Consider the following 21,834-nt stretch of genomic DNA (forward strand, 5'->3'; position numbering starts at 1 on the left):
TTGCTAATGGGGGCAATCCTTTGCTAAATTAATGCCTTTACTGGGAAAAATCTGATTGTTATAATTTTTCCGGTTCCTTATTATTAAACTGTCATAATTTTTTTCTGTGCTTCTTAAAGGCACAGTGCGTTTTTCATATTACTTGTAATTTGAGTGAAAAGTATTTCCAAGCTTGCTAGTTTAATTGCTAGTTTGTTAAACATGTCTGACTCAGAGGAATATCTCTGTGCTATATGTGCAAAAGCCAAGGTGGAGCCCAATAGAAATTTATGTACTAATTGCATTGATGCTACTTTGAATAAGAGTCATTCTGTACAAATTGAACATCATTCACCAAACAACGAGGGGGAAGTTATGCCGACTAACTTGCCTCACGTGTCAGTACCTGCATCTCCCGCTCGGGAGGTGCGTGATATTGTAACGCCGAGTACTTCAGGGCGGCCATTACAAATCACACTACAGGACATGGCTAATGTTATGACTGAAGTTTTGTCTAAATTACCAGAACTTAGAGGTAAGCGAGATCACTCTGGGGTGAGAACAGAGTGCGCTGATAATATTAGGGCCATGTCAGATACTGCGTCACAATTTGCAGAACATGAGGACGGAGAGCTTCATTCTGCGGGTGACGGGTCTGATCCAAATAAACTGGATTCAGACATTTCAAATTTTAAGTTTAAGCTGGAAAACCTCCGTGTATTACTAGGGGAGGTCTTAGCGGCTCTGAATGATTGTAACACAGTTGCAATACCAGAGAAAATGTGTAGGTTGGATAAATATTTTGCGGTACCGTCGAGTACTGACGTTTTTCCAATACCTAAGAGACTTACTGAAATTGTTACTAAGGAGTGGGATAGACCCGGTGTGCCTTTCTCACCCCCTCCTATATTCAGAAAAATGTTTCCAATAGACGCCACCACACGGGACTTATGGCAAACGGTCCCTAAGGTGGAGAGAGCAGTTTCTACTTTAGCTAAGCGTACCACTATCCCGGTGGAGGATAGCTGCGCCTTTTCAGATCCAATGGATAAAAAATTAGAGGGTTACCTTAAGAAAATGTTTGTTCAACAAGGTTTTATATTGCAACCCCTTGCATGCATTGCGTCTGTCACGGCTGCAGCAGCATTTTGGTTTGAGTCTCTGGAAGAGACCCTTGAATCAGCTCCATTAGATGAGATTACACACAAGCTTAAAACCCTTAAGCTAGCTAATTCATTTATTTCTGATGCCGTAGTACACTTAACTAAACTTAAGGCTAAGAATTCCGGATTCGCCATTCAGGCACGCAGAGCGCTGTGGCTAAAATCCTGGTCAGCTGATGTTACTTCTAAATCTAAATTACTTAACATACCTTTCAAAGGGCAGACCTTATTCGGGCCCGGTTTGAAGGAAATTATCGCTGACATTACAGGAGGTAAAGGCCATGCCCTGCCTCAAGACAGAGCCAAACCTAGGGCTAGACAGTCTAATTTTCGTGCCTTTCGTAACTTCAAGGCAGGAGCAGCATCAACTTCCTCTGCACCAAAACAGGAAGGAGCTGTTGCTCGATACAGACAAGGCTGGAAACCTAACCAATCCTGGAACAAGGGCAAGCAGGCCAGAAAACCTGCTTCTGCCCCTAAGACAGCATGAAGTGAGGGCCCCCGATCCGGGAACGGATCTAGTGGGGGGCAGACTCTCTCTCTCTTCGCCCAGGCTTGGGCAAGAGATGTCCAGGATCCCTGGGCGTTAGAGATCATATCTCAGGGATATCTTCTGGACTTCAAAGCCTCTCCCCCAAAAGGGAGATTTCATCTTTCAAGGTTGTCAACAAACCAGATAAAGAAAGAGGCGTTTCTACGCTGTGTACAAGATCTTTTACTAATGGGAGTGATCCATCCGGTTCCGCGGTCGGAACACGGACAAGGGTTTTACTCAAATCTGTTTGTGGTTCCCAAGAAAGAAGGAACCTTCAGACCAATCTTGGATTTAAAGATCCTAAACAAATTCCTAAGAGTTCCATCGTTCAAAATGGAAACTATTCGGACAATCTTACCCATGATCCAAAAGGGTCAGTACATGACCACAGTGGATTTAAAGGATGCCTACCTTCATATACCGATTCACAAAGATCATTACCGGTATCTAAGGTTTGCCTTCCTAGGCAGGCATTACCAGTTTGTAGCTCTTCCATTCGGGTTGGCTACGGCTCCAAGAATCTTCACAAAGGTTCTGGGCTCTCTTCTGGCGGTGCTAAGGCCGCGAGGAATTTCGGTGGCTCCGATTCTAGACGACATTCTGATACAAGCGTCAAGCTTTCAAACTGCCAAGTCTCATACAGAGTTAGTACTGGCATTTCTAAGGTCGCATGGGTGGAAGGTGAACGTAGAGAAGAGTTCTCTCTTACCACTCACAAGGGTTCCCTTCTTGGGGACTCTTATAGATTCTGTAGAAATGAAGATTTACCTGACAGAAGACAGGTTAACAAAGCTTCAAAATGCTTGCCGTGTCCTTCATTCCATTCAACACCCGTCAGTGGCTCAATGCATGGAGGTAATCGGCTTAATGGTAGCGGCAATGGACATAGTACCCTTTGCACGCCTACATCTCAGACCGCTGCAATTGTGCATGCTAAGTCAGTGGAATGGGGATTACTCAGATTTGTCCCCTACTCTGAATCTGGATCAAGAGACCAGAAATTCTCTTCTATGGTGGCTTTCTCGGCCACATCTGTCCAGGGGGATGCCATTCAGCAGACCAGATTGGACAATTGTAACAACAGACGCCAGCCTGCTAGGTTGGGGCGCTGTCTAGAATTCCCTGAAGGCTCAGGGATCATGGACTCAGGAGGAGAGTCTCCTTCCAATAAACATTCTGGAATTGAGAGCAGTTCTCAATGCCCTTCTGGCTTGGCCTCAGTTAACAACTCAGGGGTTCATCAGGTTTCAGTCGGACAACATCACAACTGTAGCTTACATCAACCATCAAGGAGGGACAAGAAGCTCCCTAGCGATGATGGAAGTATCAAAGATAATTCGCTGGGCAGAGTCTCACTCTTGCCACCTGTCAGCGATCCACATTCCTGGAGTGGAAAACTGGGAGGCGGATTTCCTAAGTCGTCAGACTTTTCATCCGGGGGAGTGGGAACTTCATCCGGAGATCTTTGCCCAAATACTTCGACTTTGGGGCAAACCAGAGATAGATCTCATGGCGTCTCGCCAGAACGCCAAGCTTCCTTGTTACGGGTCCAGGTCCAGGGTCCCGGGAGCAGTCCTGGTAGATGCTTTGACAGCACCTTGGACTTTCGGGATGGCCTATGTGTTTCCACCCTTCCCGATGCTTCCTCGATTGATTGCCAGGATCAAACAGGAGAGAGCATCGGTGATTCTGATAGCGCCTGCGTGGCCACGCAGGACCTGGTATGCAGATCTAGTGGACATGTCATCCTGTCCACCTTGGTCTCTGCCTCTGAGACAGGACCTTCTAATTCAGGGTCCTTTCAAACATCAAAATCTAATTTCTCTGAAGCTGACTGCTTGGAAATTGAACGCTTGATTTTATCAAAGCGTGGTTTTTCGGAGTCAGTTATTGATACCTTAATACAGGCTAGGAAGCCTGTTACCAGAAAGATTTACCATAAAATATGGTGGAAATACTTACATTGGTGCGAATCCAAGAGTTACTCATGGAGTAAAGTTAGGATTCCTAGGATATTGTCTTTTCTACAAGAAGGTTTAGAAAAGGGTTTATCTGCTAGTTCCTTAAAGGGACAGATCTCAGCTCTGTCCATTCTTTTACACAAGCGTCTGTCAGATGTTCCAGACGTTCAGGATTTTTGCCAGGCTTTGGCCAGGATTAAGCCTGTGTTTAAAACTGTTGCTCCACCATGGAGCTTAAATTTAGTTCTTAACGTTTTACAGGGTGTTCCGTTTGAACCCCTTCATTCCATTGATATCAAGCTGTTATCTTGGAAAGTTCTGTTTTTAATGGCTATTTCCTCGGCTCGTAGAGTCTCTGAGTTATCAGCCTTACATTGTGATTCTCCGTATCTGATTTTTCATTCAGATAAGGTAGTTCTGCGCACTAAACCGGGGTTCTTACCTAAGGTTGTCACTAACAAGAATATCAATCAAGAGATTGTTGTGCCATCATTGTGTCCGAATCCTTCTTCAAAGAAGGAACGACTTCTGCACAATCTAGATGTAGTCCGTGCCCTGAAATTTTATTTACAGGCAACTAAAGATTTTCGCCAAACTTCTTCCCTGTTTGTCGTTTATTCTGGACAGAGGAGAGGTCAAAAAGCTTCTGCTACCTCTCTCTCTTTTTGGCTTCGTAGCATAATACGTTTAGCCTATGAGACTGCTGGATAGCAGCCTCCTGAAAGAAATACAGCTCATTCCACTAGAGCTGTGGCTTCCACTTGGGCCTTTAAGAACGAGGCCTCTGTTGAACAGATTTGCAAGGCTGCAACTTGGTCTTCTCTTCATACTTTTTCCAAATTTTACAAATTTGACACTTTTGCTTCTTCGGAGGCTGTTTTTGGGAGAAAGGTTCTTCAGGCAGTGGTCCCTTCCGTATAAAGATCCTGCCTGTCCCTCCCGTCATCCGTGTACTTTAGCTTTGGTATTGGTATCCCAGAAGTAATGATGACCCGTGGACTGACTACACTTAACAGGAGAAAACATAATTTATGCTTACCTGATAAATTCCTTTCTCCTGTAGTGTAGTCAGTCCACGGCCCGCCCTGTTTTTTATGGCAGGTCTAAATTTTTTAAATTATACTCCAGTCACCACTGCACCCTATAGTTTCTCCTTTCTCGTTTGGTTCTTGGTCGAATGACTGGGTGTGACGTAGAGGGGAGGAGCTATATAGCAGCTCTGCTTGGGTGATCCTCTTGCACTTCCTGTTGGGGAGGAGTTAATATCCCAGAAGTAATGATGACCCGTGGACTGACTACACTACAGGAGAAAGGAATTTATCAGGTAAGCATAAATTATGTTTTTTAAATCTGTAATAAAGAGCAGACCGTTAATAAAAAGTTATAAAGGTTAAGAGAGGTTCTGTAACATTCTAAGGAGATAATAAATGTGATAAACAGGCCAAGCTATGAAGGTTTAATTTACGTTCAGATTGGCCGGAACACATCAAACCTTTTAAATTGTACTGAAAATGTGCTTGCTTTAGTTACAGTAAACGATCTCTCCATATTCATTAAAGGGACATAAAACCATAATTTCTCCAACATTGGTGTGTCCGGTCCACAGCGTCATCCTTACTTGTGGGAATATTCTCTTCCCCAACAGGAAATGGCAAAGAGCACAGCAAAAGCTGCCCATATAGCCCCTCCTCTGGCCCCGCCCCCCAGTCATTCTCTTTGCCGCTCTGAACAAGTAGCATCTCCACGGAGATGGTGAAGAGTATGTGGTGTTAGTGGTAGTTTTTTATTCTTCTATCAAGAGTTTGTTATTTTAAAATAGTGCCGGTTTATACTATTTACTCTAAAACAGAAAAGGATGAAGAGTTCTGTTTAAAAGAGGAGTATGATTTTAGCAGCAGTAACTAAAATCAATTGCTGTTCCCACGCAGGACTGTTGAGCCCAGAGAACTTCAGTTGGGGGAAACAGTTTGCAGACTTTTCTGCTCAAGGTATGACTAGTCCATTTTCTAACAAGACTTTGTAATGCTAGAAGACTGTCATTTTCCCTCTTTGGGATCGGTAAGCCATTTTCTTAGACTCATAACAGAATGAAGGCTTATTAATGGGCTATATACTGGTTGACACTATTGTGGGCTAAATCGATTGCTTTATTCGATATTTTTATGTGGTTTGAAGTGTTTTTAAAACTTGAGAATGATTTGGTAACGTTTTTAAGCGCCAGGCAGTCGTTTAGACACCTTTCCCAGTCAGGAAGGGCCTTTCACTCTAGTAGGCAGAGCCTCATTTTCGCGCCTTAATTGCGCAGTTTCTTTTGGATGCAGTGCATACAGCTTCATGTGAGAGGGTCTGGTGGCCATTAAAAACGTTCCTGGAAGGCTTATTTCGGTGGCGAATAACCCCTAAGGGCAGGTGAAGCCGCAGCAAACGCTGTGGCTGGGACTGTAGTGGGTTTAAAATTGTTAAATTGATAAAACAGCTCTGGTTTCCTCATTTAAGGGGTTACAAACTTGAAATTTGGGGTGCAATACTTTTAAAGCATTAAGACACTTGGGTGCAAATTTGGTAAAGATCGGATATTTCCTTCATAGTTTTTCACACATTCAGAAATAAAGTGTGCTCTGTTTAACATTTAAAGAGACAGTAACGGTTTTGTTTAAAAACGGTTTTATTGCATTAATAGCCTGTATAAGCCTGTCTAACATGTCTGTACCTTCAGATAGAACATGTTTTGTATGTATGGAGGCCAAGGTGGTCCCCCCTTCAAATGTATTTGATAATTGTGCCATGGCGTCCAGACAAAGTAAGGACAGTACTGTCACATTTTATAAGGTTGCCCAAGATGATTCCTCAATTGAAGGTAGTGGGGGTAGTTCACCATCCTCTCCTTCTGTGTCAATACCAGTTAGGCCCGCGCAGGCGACTCCTAGTACATCTAGCGTGCCAATGCTTGTTACTATGCAACAATTAACGGCAGTAATGGATAATTCTATAGCTAATATTTTATCCAAAATGCCAGCATTTCAAAGAAAGCGTGATTGCTCAGTTTTAAATACAGTAGAGCAAGAGTGCGCTGACGATAATTTATCTGTCATACCCTCACACCAGTCAGAATTGGCAGTGAGGGAGGGTTTGTCGGAGGGAGAAATTTCTGATTCTGGTAGAGTTTCTCAACAGGCAGAACCTGATGTTGTGACGTTTAAATTTAAGTTAGAGCATCTCCGCGCCTTACTTAAGGAGGTACTAACTACTCTGGATGATTGTGACTCTTTGGTCATTCCAGAAAAATTGTGCAAAATGGACACATTCCTAGAGGTCCCTGTGCACCCTGATGCCTTTCCGATACCTAAAAGGGTGGCGGACATAGTGACTAAGGAGTGGGAGAAACCAGGCATACCTTTTGTCCCACCTCCTATATTTAAGAAAATGTTCCCCATGGTCGACCCAAGGAAGGACGCATGGCAAACAGTCCCTAAGGTTGAGGGGGCAGTTTCTACGCTAGCCAAACGCACGACTATTCCCATTGAGGACAATTGTGCTTTTAAAGATCCTATGGATAAAAAATTGGAGGGTTTGCTTAAAAAGATTTTTGTTCAGCAAGGTTTCCTCCTCCAACCAATTTCGTGCATTATTCCTGTCACTACGGCGGCGTGTTTTTGGTTCGATGAACTAGAAAAGTCGCTCAATAACGAGACTCCATATGAGGAAGTCATGGACAGAATTCACACACTTAAGTTAGCTAATTCCTTTATTTTAGATGCCGCTTTGCAATTGGCGAGGTTAGCGGCGAAAAATTCAGGGTTTGCAATTGTGGCGCGCAGAGCGCTCTGGCTAAAGTCTTGGTCGGCGGATGTATCTTCCAAGACAAAATTGCTTAATATTCCTTTCAAAGGTAAGACCCTTTTTGGGCCAGAATTGAAGGAGATTATTTCAGACATCACTGGGGGAAAGGGCCATGCCCTCCCACAGGATAGGCCTTTTAAGGATAAGAATAGGTCCAATTTTCGTTCCTTTCGTAACTTCAGGAACGGACCGTCTCCTAACTCTGCAGCCTCTAGACAAGAGGGTAACGCTTCCCAGGCTAAGCCAGCTTGGAAACCAATGCAAGGCTGGAACAAGGGTAAACAGGCCAAGAAGCCTGCTGCTGCTACCAAGACAGCATGAAGGGGTAGCCCCCGATCCGGGACCGGATCTAGTAGGGGGCAGACTTTCTCTCTTTGCTCAGGCTTGGGCAAGAGATGTTCCGGATCCCTGGGCACTAGAAATAGTCTCTCAGGGTTATCTTCTAGAATTCAAGGAACTTCCTCCAAGGGGAAGGTTCCACATGTCTCGCTTATCTTCAGACCAGATAAAGAGACAGGCATTCTTACATTGCGTAGGAGACCTACTAAAGATGGGAGTGATACACCCAGTTCCAACAGCGGAACAAGGTCAGGGGTTTTACTCAAACCTGTTTGTAGTTCCCAAAAAAGAGGGAACTTTCAGACCAATTCTGGATTTAAAAATTCTAAACAAGTTCCATCGTTCAAAATGGAAACCATTCAAACTATTTTACCTTCAATCCAGGAGGGTCAATATATGACTACCGTGGATCTAAAGGATGCATACCTACATATTCCTATCCACAAAGATCATCATCAGTTCCTAAGGTTCGCCTTTCTGGACAAACATTACCAGTTTGTGGCTCTTCCGTTCCGTTTAGCCACTGCTCCCAGAATTTTCACAAAGGTGCTAGGGTCCCTTCTAGCGGTTCTAAGACCGAGGGGCATTGCAGTGGCACCTTACCTAGACGACATTCTAATCCAAGCGTCGTCCCTTTCCAGATCAAAGGCTCATACAGACATTGTGTTAGCCTTTCTCAGGTCTCACGGGTGGAAGGTGAACGTGAAAAAGAGTTCCCTGTCCCCGTCTACAAGAGTTCCCTTTCTGGGAACAATAATAGAATCTGTAGAAATGAAGATCTTTCTGACAGAGGTCAGAAAATTAAAGCTTCTAAAGGCTTGTCAAGTTCTTCATTCTATTCCTCAGCCTTCCATAGCTCAGTGCATGGAAGTAATAGGGCTAATGGTGGCAGCAATGGACGTGGTTCCTTTTGCTCGAATTCATCTAAGACCATTGCAACTGTGCATGCTCAGACAGTGGAATGGGGATTATGCAGACTTGTCTCCCCAGATTCAAGTAGACCAGTTAACCAGAGACTCACTCCATTGGTGGTTGACTCAGGATCACCTGTCTCAGGGCATGAGTTTCCGCAGACCAGAGTGGGTCATTGTCACGACCGACGCCAGTCTATTAGGCTGGGGCGCGGTCTGGGACTCCCTGAAAGCTCAGGGTCTATGGTCCCGGGAAGAGTCTCTTCTCCCGATAAACATCCTGGAACTGAGAGCGATGTTCAATGCGCTCCGGGCTTGGCCTCAACTAGCGAAGGCCGGATTCATAAGATTCCAGTCGGACAACATGACGACTGTAGCTTACATCAACCATCAGGGAGGAACAAAGAGTTTCTTGGCGATGAGAGAGGTATCCAAGATCATCAAATGGGCAGAGGATCACTCCTGCCATCTCTCTGCAATTCACATCCCAGGAGTAGACAACTGGGAGGCAGATTATTTGAGTCGTCAGACTTTCCATCCGGGGGAGTGGGAACTCCACCTGGAGGTCTTTGCCCAGTTAACTCGATTATGGGGCATTCCAGACATGGATCTGATGGCGTCTCGTCAGAACTTCAAAGTTCCTTGCTACGGGTCCAGATCCAGGGATCCCAAGGCGACTCTAGTGGATGCATTAGTAGCGCCTTGGTCGTTCAACCTAGCTTATGTGTTTCCACCGTTTCCTCTCCTTCCCAGGCTCGTAGCCAGGATCAAACAGGAGAAGGCCTCGGTGATCCTGATAGCTCCTGCGTGGCCACGCAGGACTTGGTATGCAGACCTGGTGAATATGTCATCGGCTCCACCATGGAAGCTACCTTTGAGACAGGATCTTCTAGTACAAGGTCCATTTGAACATCCAAATCTAGTTTCTCTGCAGCTGACTGCTTGGAAATTGAACGCTTGATTTTATCCAAGCGTGGGTTTTCAAATTCAGTGATAGATACTCTGGTCCAAGCCAGAAAACCTGTGACTAAAAAGATTTACCATAAAATATGGAAAAAATATATCTGTTGGTGTGAATCCAAGGGATTCTCCTGGAGTAAAATTAAAATTCCTAAGATTCTTTCCTTTCTCCAAAAGGGTTTGGATAAAGGGTTGTCAGCGAGTTCTCTAAAAGGACAGATTTCTGCTTTATCTGTTTTGTTACACAAACGCCTGGCAACTGTGCCAGATGTACAAGCTTTTGTACAGGCTTTGGTCAGAATCAAGCCTGTTTACAGACCCATGACTTTTCCTTGGAGTCTAAATTTAGTTCTTTCAGTTCTTCAAGGGGTTCCGTTTGAACCTTTACATTCCATAGATATCAAGTTACTATCTTGGAAAGTTCTGTTTTTGGTTGCTATTTCTTCTGCTAGAAGAGTTTCTGAATTATCTGCTTTGCAGTGTGATCCACCCTATCTGGTTTTCCATTCAGATAAGGTCGTTTTGCGTACCAAACCTGGTTTTCTTCCAAAAGTAGTTTCCAACAAGAATATTAACCAGGAAATAGTTGTTCCTTCTCTGTGTCCGAATCCAGTTTCAAAGAAGGAACGTTTGTTACACAATTTAGATGTGGTCCGTGCTTTAAAGTTCTATTTAGACGCAACAAAGGATTTCAGACAAACTTCATCTTTGTTTGTCGTTTACTCTGGTAAGAGGAGAGGACAAAAAGCTACTGCTACCTCTCTTTCTTTCTGGCTGAAAAGCATCATCCGATTGGCTTATGAGACTGCCGGACGGCAGCCTCCTGAACGAATCACAGCTCACTCTACTAGGGCTGTGGCTTCCACATGGGCCTTCAAGAACGAGGCTTCTGTTGATCAGATATGTAAGGCAGCGACTTGGTCTTCTCTGCACACTTTTGCCAAATTTTACAAATTCGATACTTATGCTTCTTCGGAGGCTATTTTTGGGAGAAAGGTTTTGCAAGCCGTGGTGCCTTCCGTTTAGGTAACCTGATTTGCTCCCTCCCTTCATCCGTGTCCTAAAGCTTTGGTATTGGTTCCCACAAGTAAGGATGACGCCGTGGACCGGACACACCAATGTTGGAGAAAACAGAATTTATGCTTACCTGATAAATTTCTTTCTCCAACGGTGTGTCCGGTCCACGGCCCGCCCTGGTTTTTTAATCAGGTTTGAAAAATTTCTTTCTCTATACACTACAGTCACCACGGCACCCTATAGTTTCTCCTTTTTCTCTCCTAACCGTCGGTCGAATGACTGGGGGGCGGGGCCAGAGGAGGGGCTATATGGGCAGCTTTTGCTGTGCTCTTTGCCATTTCCTGTTGGGGAAGAGAATATTCCCACAAGTAAGGATGACGCCGTGGACCGGACACACCGTTGGAGAAAGAAATTTATCAGGTAAGCATAAATTCTGTTTTTTCTTTCATGAGTCAAATAGAACCTACATTTTAAAACAACTTTCTAAATTACTTTTTATTATTACATTTTCTTCCTTTTCTTGTTATCCTTTGTTGAAAATCGGGAAGTAAGCTCAGGAGAGTGCACGTGTCTGCAGCACTATATGGCAGAGGGTTTTTAACAATGTTATACATTAGCAAGAGCACTAGATGGCAGCACTATTTCCTGTCATGTAGTTCTCCAGACATGTGCACGCTACCTATCCAGATATTTCTGCAACAAACAATAACATGAGAATGAAGCAAATTTGATAATAGAAGTAAATTCAATTGTATTCTTTATCTGAATCCTGAAGAAACATTTTGGGTTTTATGTCCCTTGAAGTTCAAACGTTCATGCTGGTTAGGAGGCAACACTGAAGGATGTATTCTTTTTTTTTTTTCCCAACTTTACTTCTATTATCAAATTTTCTTTTGATATCTTTTTTTGAAAAGTAGGGACAAGCTCAGGAGCACTATATGGCAGCAGATTTGTAAGAGCACTAGATGGCAGCACTATTTCCTGCCATGTAGCGCTCCAGATGCCTACCTAGGTATCTCTTTAACACCAATAATCATATGAACAAAGCAAATAGATGATAGAAGTAAATAGCTTTTTCTCTTTTTAAGTGTATCCAGTCCACGGATCATCCATTACTTGTGGGATATTCTCCTTCCCAACAGGAAGTTGCAAGAGGATCAACCACAGCAGAGCTGCTATATAGCTCCTCCCCTCACTGCCATATCCAGTCATTCTCTTGCAACTCTCAACAAAGATGGACGTAGTAAGAGGAGAGTGGTGTATTATAGTTAGTTTTTTAACTTCAATCAAAAGTTTGTTATTTTTAAATGGTACCGGAGTGTACTGTTTCATCTCAGGCAGCATTAGAAGAAGAATCTGCCTGTGATTTCTATGATCTTAGCAGAAGTAACTAAGATCCACTGCCGTTCTCACATATTCTGAGGAGTGAGGTAACTTAAGAGTGGGAATGGCGTGCAGGTTTTCCTGCAATAAGGTATGTGCAGTTAACATATTTCTAGGGATGGAATTTGCTAGAAAAATGCTGCTGATACCGGATTAATGTAAGTTAAACCTTAAATGCAGTGATAGCGACTGGTATCAGGCTTATTAACAGAGATACATACTCTTTTATAAAAGTGTAATATAAAACATTTGCTGGCATGTTAATCGTTTTTATATATGTTTGGTGACAAAACTTATTGGGGCCTAGTTTTTTTCCACATGGCTGGCTTGATTTTTGCCTAGTAACAGGCTTTCCACTGTTGCAATATGAGTGGGAAGGGCCTATTTTAGTGCTTTTCTGTGCAGATAAAAATACTGACAGAGACATTCAGCTTCCCTCTGCATGATACAGGACATCTCTGAAGGGCTCAAAAGGCTTCAAAGTCGTGTTTGAGGAGGGTAACAATCACAGTAGACTGTGGCAGTTGTTGTGACTGTGTTTAAAAAACGTTTGTCATTTATTATTCTGTTTTTGTTATTAAGGGGTTAATCATCCATTTGCAAGTGGGTGCAATGCTCTGCTGACTTGTTACATACACTGTAAAAATTTTGTTAGTGTAACTGCCTTTTTTCACTGTTATTTCAAATTTTGTCAAAATTTGTTTCTCTTAAAGGCACAGTAACGTTTTTTTATATTGCTTGTTAACTTGCTTTAAAGTGTTTTCCAAGCTTGCTAGTCTCATTGCTAGTCTGTACAAACATGTCTGAAACAGAGGATACTTGTTCATTATGTTTAAAAGCCATGGTGGAGCCCCATAGGAGAATGTGTACTAAATGTATTGATTTCACCTTAAACAGTAAAGATCAGTCTTTATCTATAAAAGAATTGTCACCAGAGGGGTCTGTCGAAGGGGAAGTTATGCCGACTAACTCTCCCCACGTGTCGGACCCTTCGCCTCCCGCTCAAGGGACGCACGCTAATATGGCGCCAAGTACATCAGGGACGCCCATAGCGATTACTTTACAGGACATGGCTGCAATCATGAATAATACCCTGTCAGAGGTATTATCCAGATTGCCTGAATTGAGAGGCAAGCGCGATAGCTCTGGGGTTAGACGAGATACAGAGCGCGTAGATGCTGTAAGAGCCATGTCTGATACTGCGTCACAATATGCAGAACCTGAGGACGGAGAGCTTCAGTCTGTGGGTGACGTCTCTGAATCGGGGAGACCTGATTCAGAGATTTCTAATTTTAAATTTAAGCTTGAGAACCTCCGTGTATTGCTTGGGGAGGTATTAGCTGCTCTGAATGACTGTGACACAATTGCAGTACCAGAGAAATTGTGTAGGCTGGATAAATACTATGCAGTGCCGGTGAGTACTGATGTTTTTCCAATACCTAAAAGGCTTACAGAAATTATTAGTAAGGAGTGGGATAGGCCCGGTGTGCCCTTTTCCCCACCTCCTATATTTAGAAAAATGTTTCCAATAGATGCCACTACACGGGACTTATGGCAGACTGTCCCTAAGGTGGAGGGAGCAGTTTCTACTTTAGCAAAGCGTACCACTATCCCGGTTGAGGACAGTTGTGCTTTTTCAGATCCAATGGATAAAAAATTAGAGGGTTACCTTAAGAAAATGTTTATTCAACAAGGTTTTATTTTACAGCCCCTTGCATGCATTGCGCCTGTCACTGCTGCGGCGGCATTCTGGTTTGAGGCCCTTTAAGAGGCCATCCATACAGCTCCATTGACTGAAATTGTTGAGAAGCTTAGAACTCTTAAGCTAGCTAACTCATTTGTTTCTGATGCCATTGTTCATTTGACTAAACTAACGGCTAAGAATTCCGGATTCGCCATCCAGGCGCGTAGGGCGCTATGGCTCAAATCCTGGTCAGCTGATGTGACTTCAAAGTCTAAATTACTCAACATTCCTTTCAAGGGGCAGACCTTATTCGGGCCTGGTTTGAAAGAAATTATTGCTGACATTACTGGAGGTAAGGGTCATACCCTTCCTCAGGACAGGGCCAAATCAAAGGCCAAACAGTCTAATTTTCGTGCCTTTCGAAATTTCAAGGCAGGTACAGCATCAACTTCCTCTGCTTCAAAACAAGAGGGAACTTTTGCTCAATCCAAGCAGGCCTGGAAACCTAACCAGTCCTGGAACAAGGGCAAGCAGGCCAGAAAGCCTGCTGCTGCCTCTAAGACAGCATGAAGGAGCGGCCCCCTATCTGACAACGGATCTAGTAGGGGGCAGACTCTCTCTCTTTGCCCAGGCGTGGGCAAGAGATGTTCAGGATCCCTGGGCGTTGGAGATCATATCTCAGGGATATCTTCTAGACTTCAAAGCTTCTCCTCCACAAGGGAGATTTCACCTTTCAAGATTATCTGCAAACCAGATAAAGAAAGAGGCATTCCTAAGCTGCGTACAAGATCTCCTTGTAATGGGAGTGATCCATCCAGTTCCGCGGACGGAACAAGGACAGGGGTTTTATTCAAATCTGTTTGTGGTTCCCAAAAAAGAGGGAACCTTCAGACCAATTTTGGATTTAAAGATCCTAAACAAATTCCTCAGAGTTCCGTCATTCAAGATGGAAACTATTCGAACCATTTTACCCATGATCCAAGAGGGTCAGTACATGACCACAGTGGACTTAAAGGATGCCTACCTTCACATTCCGATTCACAAGAATCATCATCAGTTCCTGAGGTTTGCCTTTCTAGACAGGCATTACCAATTTGTAGCTCTTCCATTCGGGTTGGCTACAGCCCCAAGAATTTTTACAAAGGTTCTGGGCTCACTTCTGGCGGTCCTAAGACCGCGAGGCATAGCGGTGGCTCCTTACCTTGACGATATCCTGATACAGGCGTCAAGCTTTCAAATTGCCAAATCTCATACAGATAGTTCTGGCATTCCTGAGGTCGCATGGGTGGAAAGTGAACGAAGAAAAGAGTTCTCTATCTCCTCTCACGAGGGTTTCCTTCCTAGGGACTCTAATAGATTCTGTAGAAATGAAAATTTACCTGACGGAGTCCAGGTTATCAAAACTTCTAAATGCTTGCCGTGTTCTTCACTCCATTCCGTGCCCCACGGTGGCTCAGTGCATGGAAGTAATTGGCTTAATGGTAGCGGCGATGGACATAGTGCCATTCGCGCGCCTGCATCTCAGACCGCTGCAATTATGCATGCTCAGTCAGTGGAATGGGGATTACACAGATTTGTCCCCTCTACTAAATCTGGATCAGGAAACCAGAGATTCTCTTCTCTGGTGGTTATCTCGGGCCCATCTGTCCAAGGTATGACCTTTCGCAGACCAGATTGGACAATTGTAACAACAGATGCCAGCCTTCTAGGTTGGGGTGCAGTCTGGAACTCCCTGAAGGCTCAGGGTTCATGGACTCAGGAGGAGAAACTCCTCCCAATAAATATTCTGGAGTTAAGAGCAATATTCAATGCTCTTCTGGCTTGGCCTCAGCTAGCAACACTGAGTTTCATCAGATTTCAGTCGGACAACATCACGACTGTGGCTTACATCAACCATCAAGGGGGAACCAGGAGTTCCCTAGCGATGTCAGAAGTCTCCAAGATAATTCGCTGGGCAGAGACTCACTCTTGCCACCTGTCAGCGATCCATATCCCAGGTGTAGAGAACTGGGAGGCGGATTTTCTAAGTCGTCAGACTTTTCATCCGGGGGAATGGGAACTCCATCCGGAGGTGTTTGCTCAATTGGTTCTCCGTTGGGGCAAACCAGAATTGGATCTCATGGCGTCTCGCCAGAACGCCAAGCTCCTTGTTTTGGATCCAGGTCCAGGGACCCAGAAGCGGCACTGATAGATGCTCTAGCAGCGCCTTGGTTCTTCAACCTGGCTTATGTGTTTCCACCGTTTCCTCTGCTCCCTCGTCTGATTGCCAAAATCAAACAGGAAAGAGCATCGGTGATATTGATAGCGCTTGCGTGGCCACTCAGGACCTGGTATGCAGACCTAGTGGACATGTCATCCTTTCCACCATGGACTCTGCCTCTGAGACAAGACCTTCTAGTACAAGGTCCTTTCAATCATCCGAATCTACTTTCTATGAGACTGACTGCATGGAGATTGAACACTTGATCCTATCAAAGCGTGGCTTCTCCGAGTCAGTAATTGATACCTTAATACGGGCACGAAAGCCTGTCACCAGGAAAATTTACCACAAGATATGGCGTAAATATCTTCATTGGTGTGAATCCAAGAATTACTCATGGAGTAGGGTTAGGATTCCTAGGATATTGTCCTTCCTCCAAGAGGGTTTGGACAAAGGATTATCAGCTAGTTCTTTAAAGGGACAGATTTCTGCTCTGTCTATTCTTTTACACAAGCGTCTGGCAGAAGTTCCAGACGTTCAGACATTTTGTCAGGCTTTAGTTAGAATTAAGCCTGTGTTTAAACCTGTTGCTCCTCCATGGAGCTTAAACTTGGTTCTTAAAGTTCTTCAAGGGGTTCCGTTTGAACCCCTTCATTCTATTGATATCAAACTTCTTTCATGGAAAGTTCTTTTTCTGATGGCTAGTTCCTCGGCTCGAAGAGTCTCGGAGTTATCTGCCTTACATTGTGATTCTCCTTATCTGATCTTTCATTCAGATAAAGTTGTTCTGCGTACAAAACCTGGGTTTTTACCTAAGGTGGTTTCTAACAAGAATATCAATCAAGAGATTGTTGTTCCATCATTTATGTCCTAATCCTTCTTCAAAGAAGGAACGTCTTTTGCATAATCTAGACGTAGTCCGTGCCTTGAAGTTTTACTTACAGGCTACTAAAGATTTTCGCCAAACATCTAACCTGTTTGTTGTTTACTCTGGACAGAGGAGAGGTCAGAAGGCCTCGGCAACCTCTCTTTCTTTTTGGCCTCGGAGTATAATCCGTTTAGCCTATGAGACTGCTGGACAGCAGCCTCCTGAAAGGATTACAGCTCATTCTACTAGAGCTGTGGCTTCCACCTGGGCCTTTAAAAATGAGGCGTCTGTTGAACAGATTTGCAAGGCTGCAACTTGGTCTTCCCTTCATACTGCCTTGTCCCTCCCATCATCCATGTACTTTAGCTTTGGTATTGGTATCCCAGAAGTAATGGATGATCCGTGGACTGGATACACTTAACAAGAGAAGACATAATTTATGCTTACCTGATAAATGTATTTCTCATGTAGTGTATCCAGTCCACGGCCCGCCCTATCCTTTTCAGGCAGGTCTAAATTTTAATTAAACTACAGTCACCACTGCACCCTATGGTTTCTCCTTTCTCGGCTTGTTTCGGTCGAATGACTGGATATGGCAGTGAGGGGAGGAGCTATATAGCAGCTCTGCTGTGGGTGATCCTCTTGCAACTTCCTGTTGGGAAGGAGAATATCCCACAAGTAATGGACTGGATACACTACAAGAGAAATAAATTTATCAGGTAAGCATAAATTATGTTTTTTTTAATGGTAAGTTCTGTCTGCATCACAAAATCATTTTTGGTTTTCATATCCTTTTAAGGACTGATCAAACAGAGGTTCATACATGACAGGGTCATCTATGAGTTAGCATATAGTAGTGAAAAGAGGCTTTACTGTCTCATCACAACCTCCTATAAGGTGATAAAGTTGTAACTTCAATTTACATAAATCAAAATTTAGTAACTGATGTAGTAGATCTATATAAATATTATTTCTCAAATCACACTAATTTTATTTAAAAACATATATTTCTTTGTTGTTCCCCGCCACCTCCTTGTAAATCAGTTTTTTTCTTATTTTGATAGGCAGATGGTGCAGCCAATAGCAAGTGCACCACCCACCCGGACAATCTACTCCAGAATTTTTATTGTTTAAAAAGATAGATACAGGGAGTGCAGAATTATTAGGCAAATGAGTATTTTGACCACATCATCCTCTTTATGCATGTTGTCTTACTCCAAGCTGTATAGGCTCGAAAGCCTACTACCAATTACGCATATTAGGTGATGTGCATCTCTGTAATGAGAAGGGGTGTGGTCTAATGACATCAACACCCTATATCAGGTGTGCATAATTATTAGCCAACTTCCTTTCCTTTGGCAAAATGGGTCAAAAGAAGGACTTGACAGGCTCAGAAAAGTCAAAAATAGTGAGATATCTTGCAGAGGGATGCAGCACTCTTAAAATTGCAAAGCTTATGAAGCGTGATCATTGAACAATCAAGAGTTTCATTCAAAATAGTCAACAGGGTCGCAAGAAGCGTGTGGAAAAACCAAGGCGCAAAATAACTGCCCATGAACTGAGAAAAGTCAAGCGTGCAGCTGCCAAGATGCCACTTGCCACCAGTTTGGCCATATTTCAGAGCTGCAACATCACTGGAGTGCCCAAAAGCACAAGGTGTGCAATACTCAGAGACATGGCCAAGGTAAGAAAGGCTGAAAGACGACCACCACTGAACAAGACACACAAGCTGAAACGTCAAGACTGGGCCAAGAAATATCTCAAGACTGATTTTTCTAAGGTTTTATGGACTGATGAAATTAGAGTGAGTCTTGATGGGCCAGATGGATGGGCCCGTGGCTGGATTGGTAAAGGGCAGAGAGCTCCGGTCCGACTCAGACGCCAGCAAGGTGGAGGTGGAGTACTGGTTTGGGCTGGTATCATCAAAGATGAGCTTGTGGGGCCTTTTCGGGTTGAGGATGGAGTCAAGCTCAACTCCCAGTCCTACTGCCAGTTTCTGGAAGACACCTTCTTCAAGCAGTGGTACAGGAAGAAGTCTGCATCCTTCAAGAAAAACATGATTTTCATGCAGGACAATGCTCCATCACACGCGTCCAAGTACTCCACAGCGTGGCTGGCAAGAAAGGGTATAAAAGAAGAAAATCTAATGACATGGCCTCCTTGTTCACCTGATCTGAACCCCATTGAGAACCTGTGGTCCATCATCAAATGTGAGATTTACAAGGAGGGAAAACAGTACACCTCTCTGAACAGTGTCTGGGAGGCTGTGGTTGCTGCTGCACGCAATGTTGATGGTGAACAGATCAAAACACTGACAGAATCTATGGATGGCAGGCTTTTGAGTGTCCTTGCAAAGAAAGGTGGCTATATTGGTTACTGATTTGTTTTTGTTTTGTTTTTGAATGTCAGAAATGTATATTTGTGAATGTTGAGATGTTATATTGGTTTCACTGGTAAAAATAAATAATTGAAATGGGTATATATTTGTTTTTTGTTAAGTTGCCTAAAAATTATGCACAGTAATAGTCACCTGCACACACAGATATCCCCCTAAAATAGCTATAACTAAAAACAAACTAAAAACTACTTCCAAAACTATTCAGCTTTGATATTAATGAGTTTTTTGGGTTCATTGAGAACATGGTTGTTGTTCAATAATAAAATTAATCCTCAAAAATACAACTTGCCTAATAATTCTGCACTCCCTGTAATCCCTTTATTACCTACTAGTCTTAAAGCCTGTTACATGGGCCAAAATCACCTTTCCCTCCAAGAACCTTTACCTACCCTCTGATCCTCTCCCTCATCCCCCCTCCCTGCCGCTCTCCCCTTTTTTTAAAAAAAATTCTGCAGCGTAGTGGTCCCACCCGCTCCAGCCCCCCCTCAAGCGATGGGCCACCTACCCGCCTCCCTCCTAACCCTCCCACGCCATCAACTTGTATATATCGCACTAACATGTGCCACTGATCCTTAAAGGGACATGAAACCCAAATTTTTTCTTTCATGATTTAGAAAGAAAATGCAATTTTATACATCTTTCTAATTTACTTCTATTATCTAATTTGTTTTATTCTCTTGATATGCTTTGCTGAAAAGCATATCTAGATATGCTCAGTAGCTGCTGATTGGTTGCTGCACATAGAAGCCTTGTGTGATTGGCTCCCCCATGTGCATTGCTTTTTCTTCAACTAAGGATATCTAAAAAATGAAGCAAAATAAATAATAGAAGTAAATTGTAATGTTGTTTAAATTTGTATTCTCTATCTGAATCATGAAAGAAAGATTTTGGGTTTAGTGGCCCTTTAAGGCCTCACACCCTTTCTCGCGCAGTCGGACAAGCGCAAAGTCTGTCACTGATTGCCGGACACTGATCCTTACGGCCAGGTATGTTAGTCTTACGCTGTAGTCTCTACTGTGCATGACTGCATCGGACAAACATACCTGGCCTTTTATAATATAGGATTCCCCAGTTTTGCATAACCAACACTGTTATATAAATACACTTTTTACCTCTGTGATTACCTTGTTTTTAAAGCCTCTGCAGACTGACCCCTTATCTCGGTTCTTTTGACAGACGTGCACTTTAGCCAATCAGTGTTGATGCTTAAATAACTCCAAGGGAGTGAGCACAATGTTATCTTTATGATGCACATAAACTAACAGAGTCTAACTGTGGAAAACTATCAGAATGCACTGAGATAAGAGGCATTTCAACGACTTAGAAATAAGCATATAAACCTATCTAGGTTAAGCTTTCCACAAAGAATACCAAGAGAACAAAGCAAATTTGATAATAAAGGTAAATTGGAAAGTTGTTTAAATGACATGCCCTATCTTAATCATGCAAGTTTAATTTTGACTAGACTGTCCTTTTAAGATGCGTGCTTTTGTGCTGAAGTTGATAGCAGTTCACATTTCTCAGACATTGTATCTTACACATCTGATCCGAGAGAGCGTGCTGCTGTAAAATAGCATAAGGCAGGTGGTGCACTTGATATTGGCTGCACCACCCACCTGTTAAAATAGGAAAAAAAATAGATTCACTGGGAGGCAGCAAGGCTAGGGGGGATTAATAATCCAATTGTTCTATTCCTTCAATTGTTAATTCATCTTTGAGTTGTGTTACTTTTGCTATAAAATAATTATAGGATTAATAAAAAAATTCAAATAGGCTCAAAACCTCTTTATGGAGTGGAACTCAGAACTTATACAATCAAGAAGCAATATAGTTCTTCCTGCCTTCACAAATAAATATGGCAGAAGAATTGACTACATTGTCGTAAAAACTCAGAGCTAAACAATGCTTAAATTAATCAGATTTATTTTATGTTAGCTAAGCTTTCATGTTTAGCAGTTTTAACTCCTTTGTATTTTTTCCTCAGTTCCCTCATGCATTTGAATTCAATGAATACTTTCTGCTTATGATTCTCGACCATCTTTATAGCTGTTTGTTTGGAACGTTCCTTTGTAACAGCGAGCAACAGAGATTAAAGGAGGTATTATACAACAGGGATCGTTCATTTTACATTACATTACAGAAATTGCACTATTTTAAATGTGATATAAAAATACGTTTAGAATTATATTAAATGATTTCACAAGGTTACCTTTATTTAAAAATAAAATAATAGTAAATACATGAGGCATATGGCAATCACAAAAAAAATCCTAAACGCACTAGGGTTGCAGCACTGTGCACCACAAGAACTAATATCTAGCATATTTGTATAAATTAAAATATTTAAAGTTTGAAATGTTTGTTTGTTTTGTCTTTTCAAAACAACAATACATTTGAAAAGTCTTTCAAATATTTTTATTAAAGGAACCTAAAAGTCCCTACCCTATATTATCTGCATGTCAAAGAGTCATGATTTCTAAGCGTAAATCAGACACACATCTTTTGTCAAATGACTTTCCACTGCCTTACAAATGTGCCCTACCATGTGTCTTCTTATCTGTTCTGGACTGACGGTCAGCACCACTGCAGGTATTTC

At 42.9% G+C, this 21,834-nt stretch overlaps 1 protein-coding gene across 3 annotated transcripts in view; it reads left to right on the plus strand.

Annotated features, from left to right (window-relative positions):
• The window catches only part of MTMR2 (myotubularin related protein 2), a 267,450-nt gene that overhangs the window by 88,232 nt on the left and 157,384 nt on the right, over positions 1-21,834 (plus strand). For all 3 annotated transcript variants that reach the window (XM_053708594.1, XM_053708592.1, XM_053708595.1), the window contains one exon: positions 21,223-21,336. In XM_053708594.1, coding sequence (XP_053564569.1) covers positions 21,223-21,336 — 114 coding nt within the window. The remainder of the gene's footprint in view (positions 1-21,222; positions 21,337-21,834) is intronic.

This window comes from Bombina bombina, chromosome 3 (assembly GCF_027579735.1).
Source record: "Bombina bombina isolate aBomBom1 chromosome 3, aBomBom1.pri, whole genome shotgun sequence".
Classification (NCBI taxonomy): domain Eukaryota; kingdom Metazoa; phylum Chordata; class Amphibia; order Anura; family Bombinatoridae; genus Bombina; species Bombina bombina.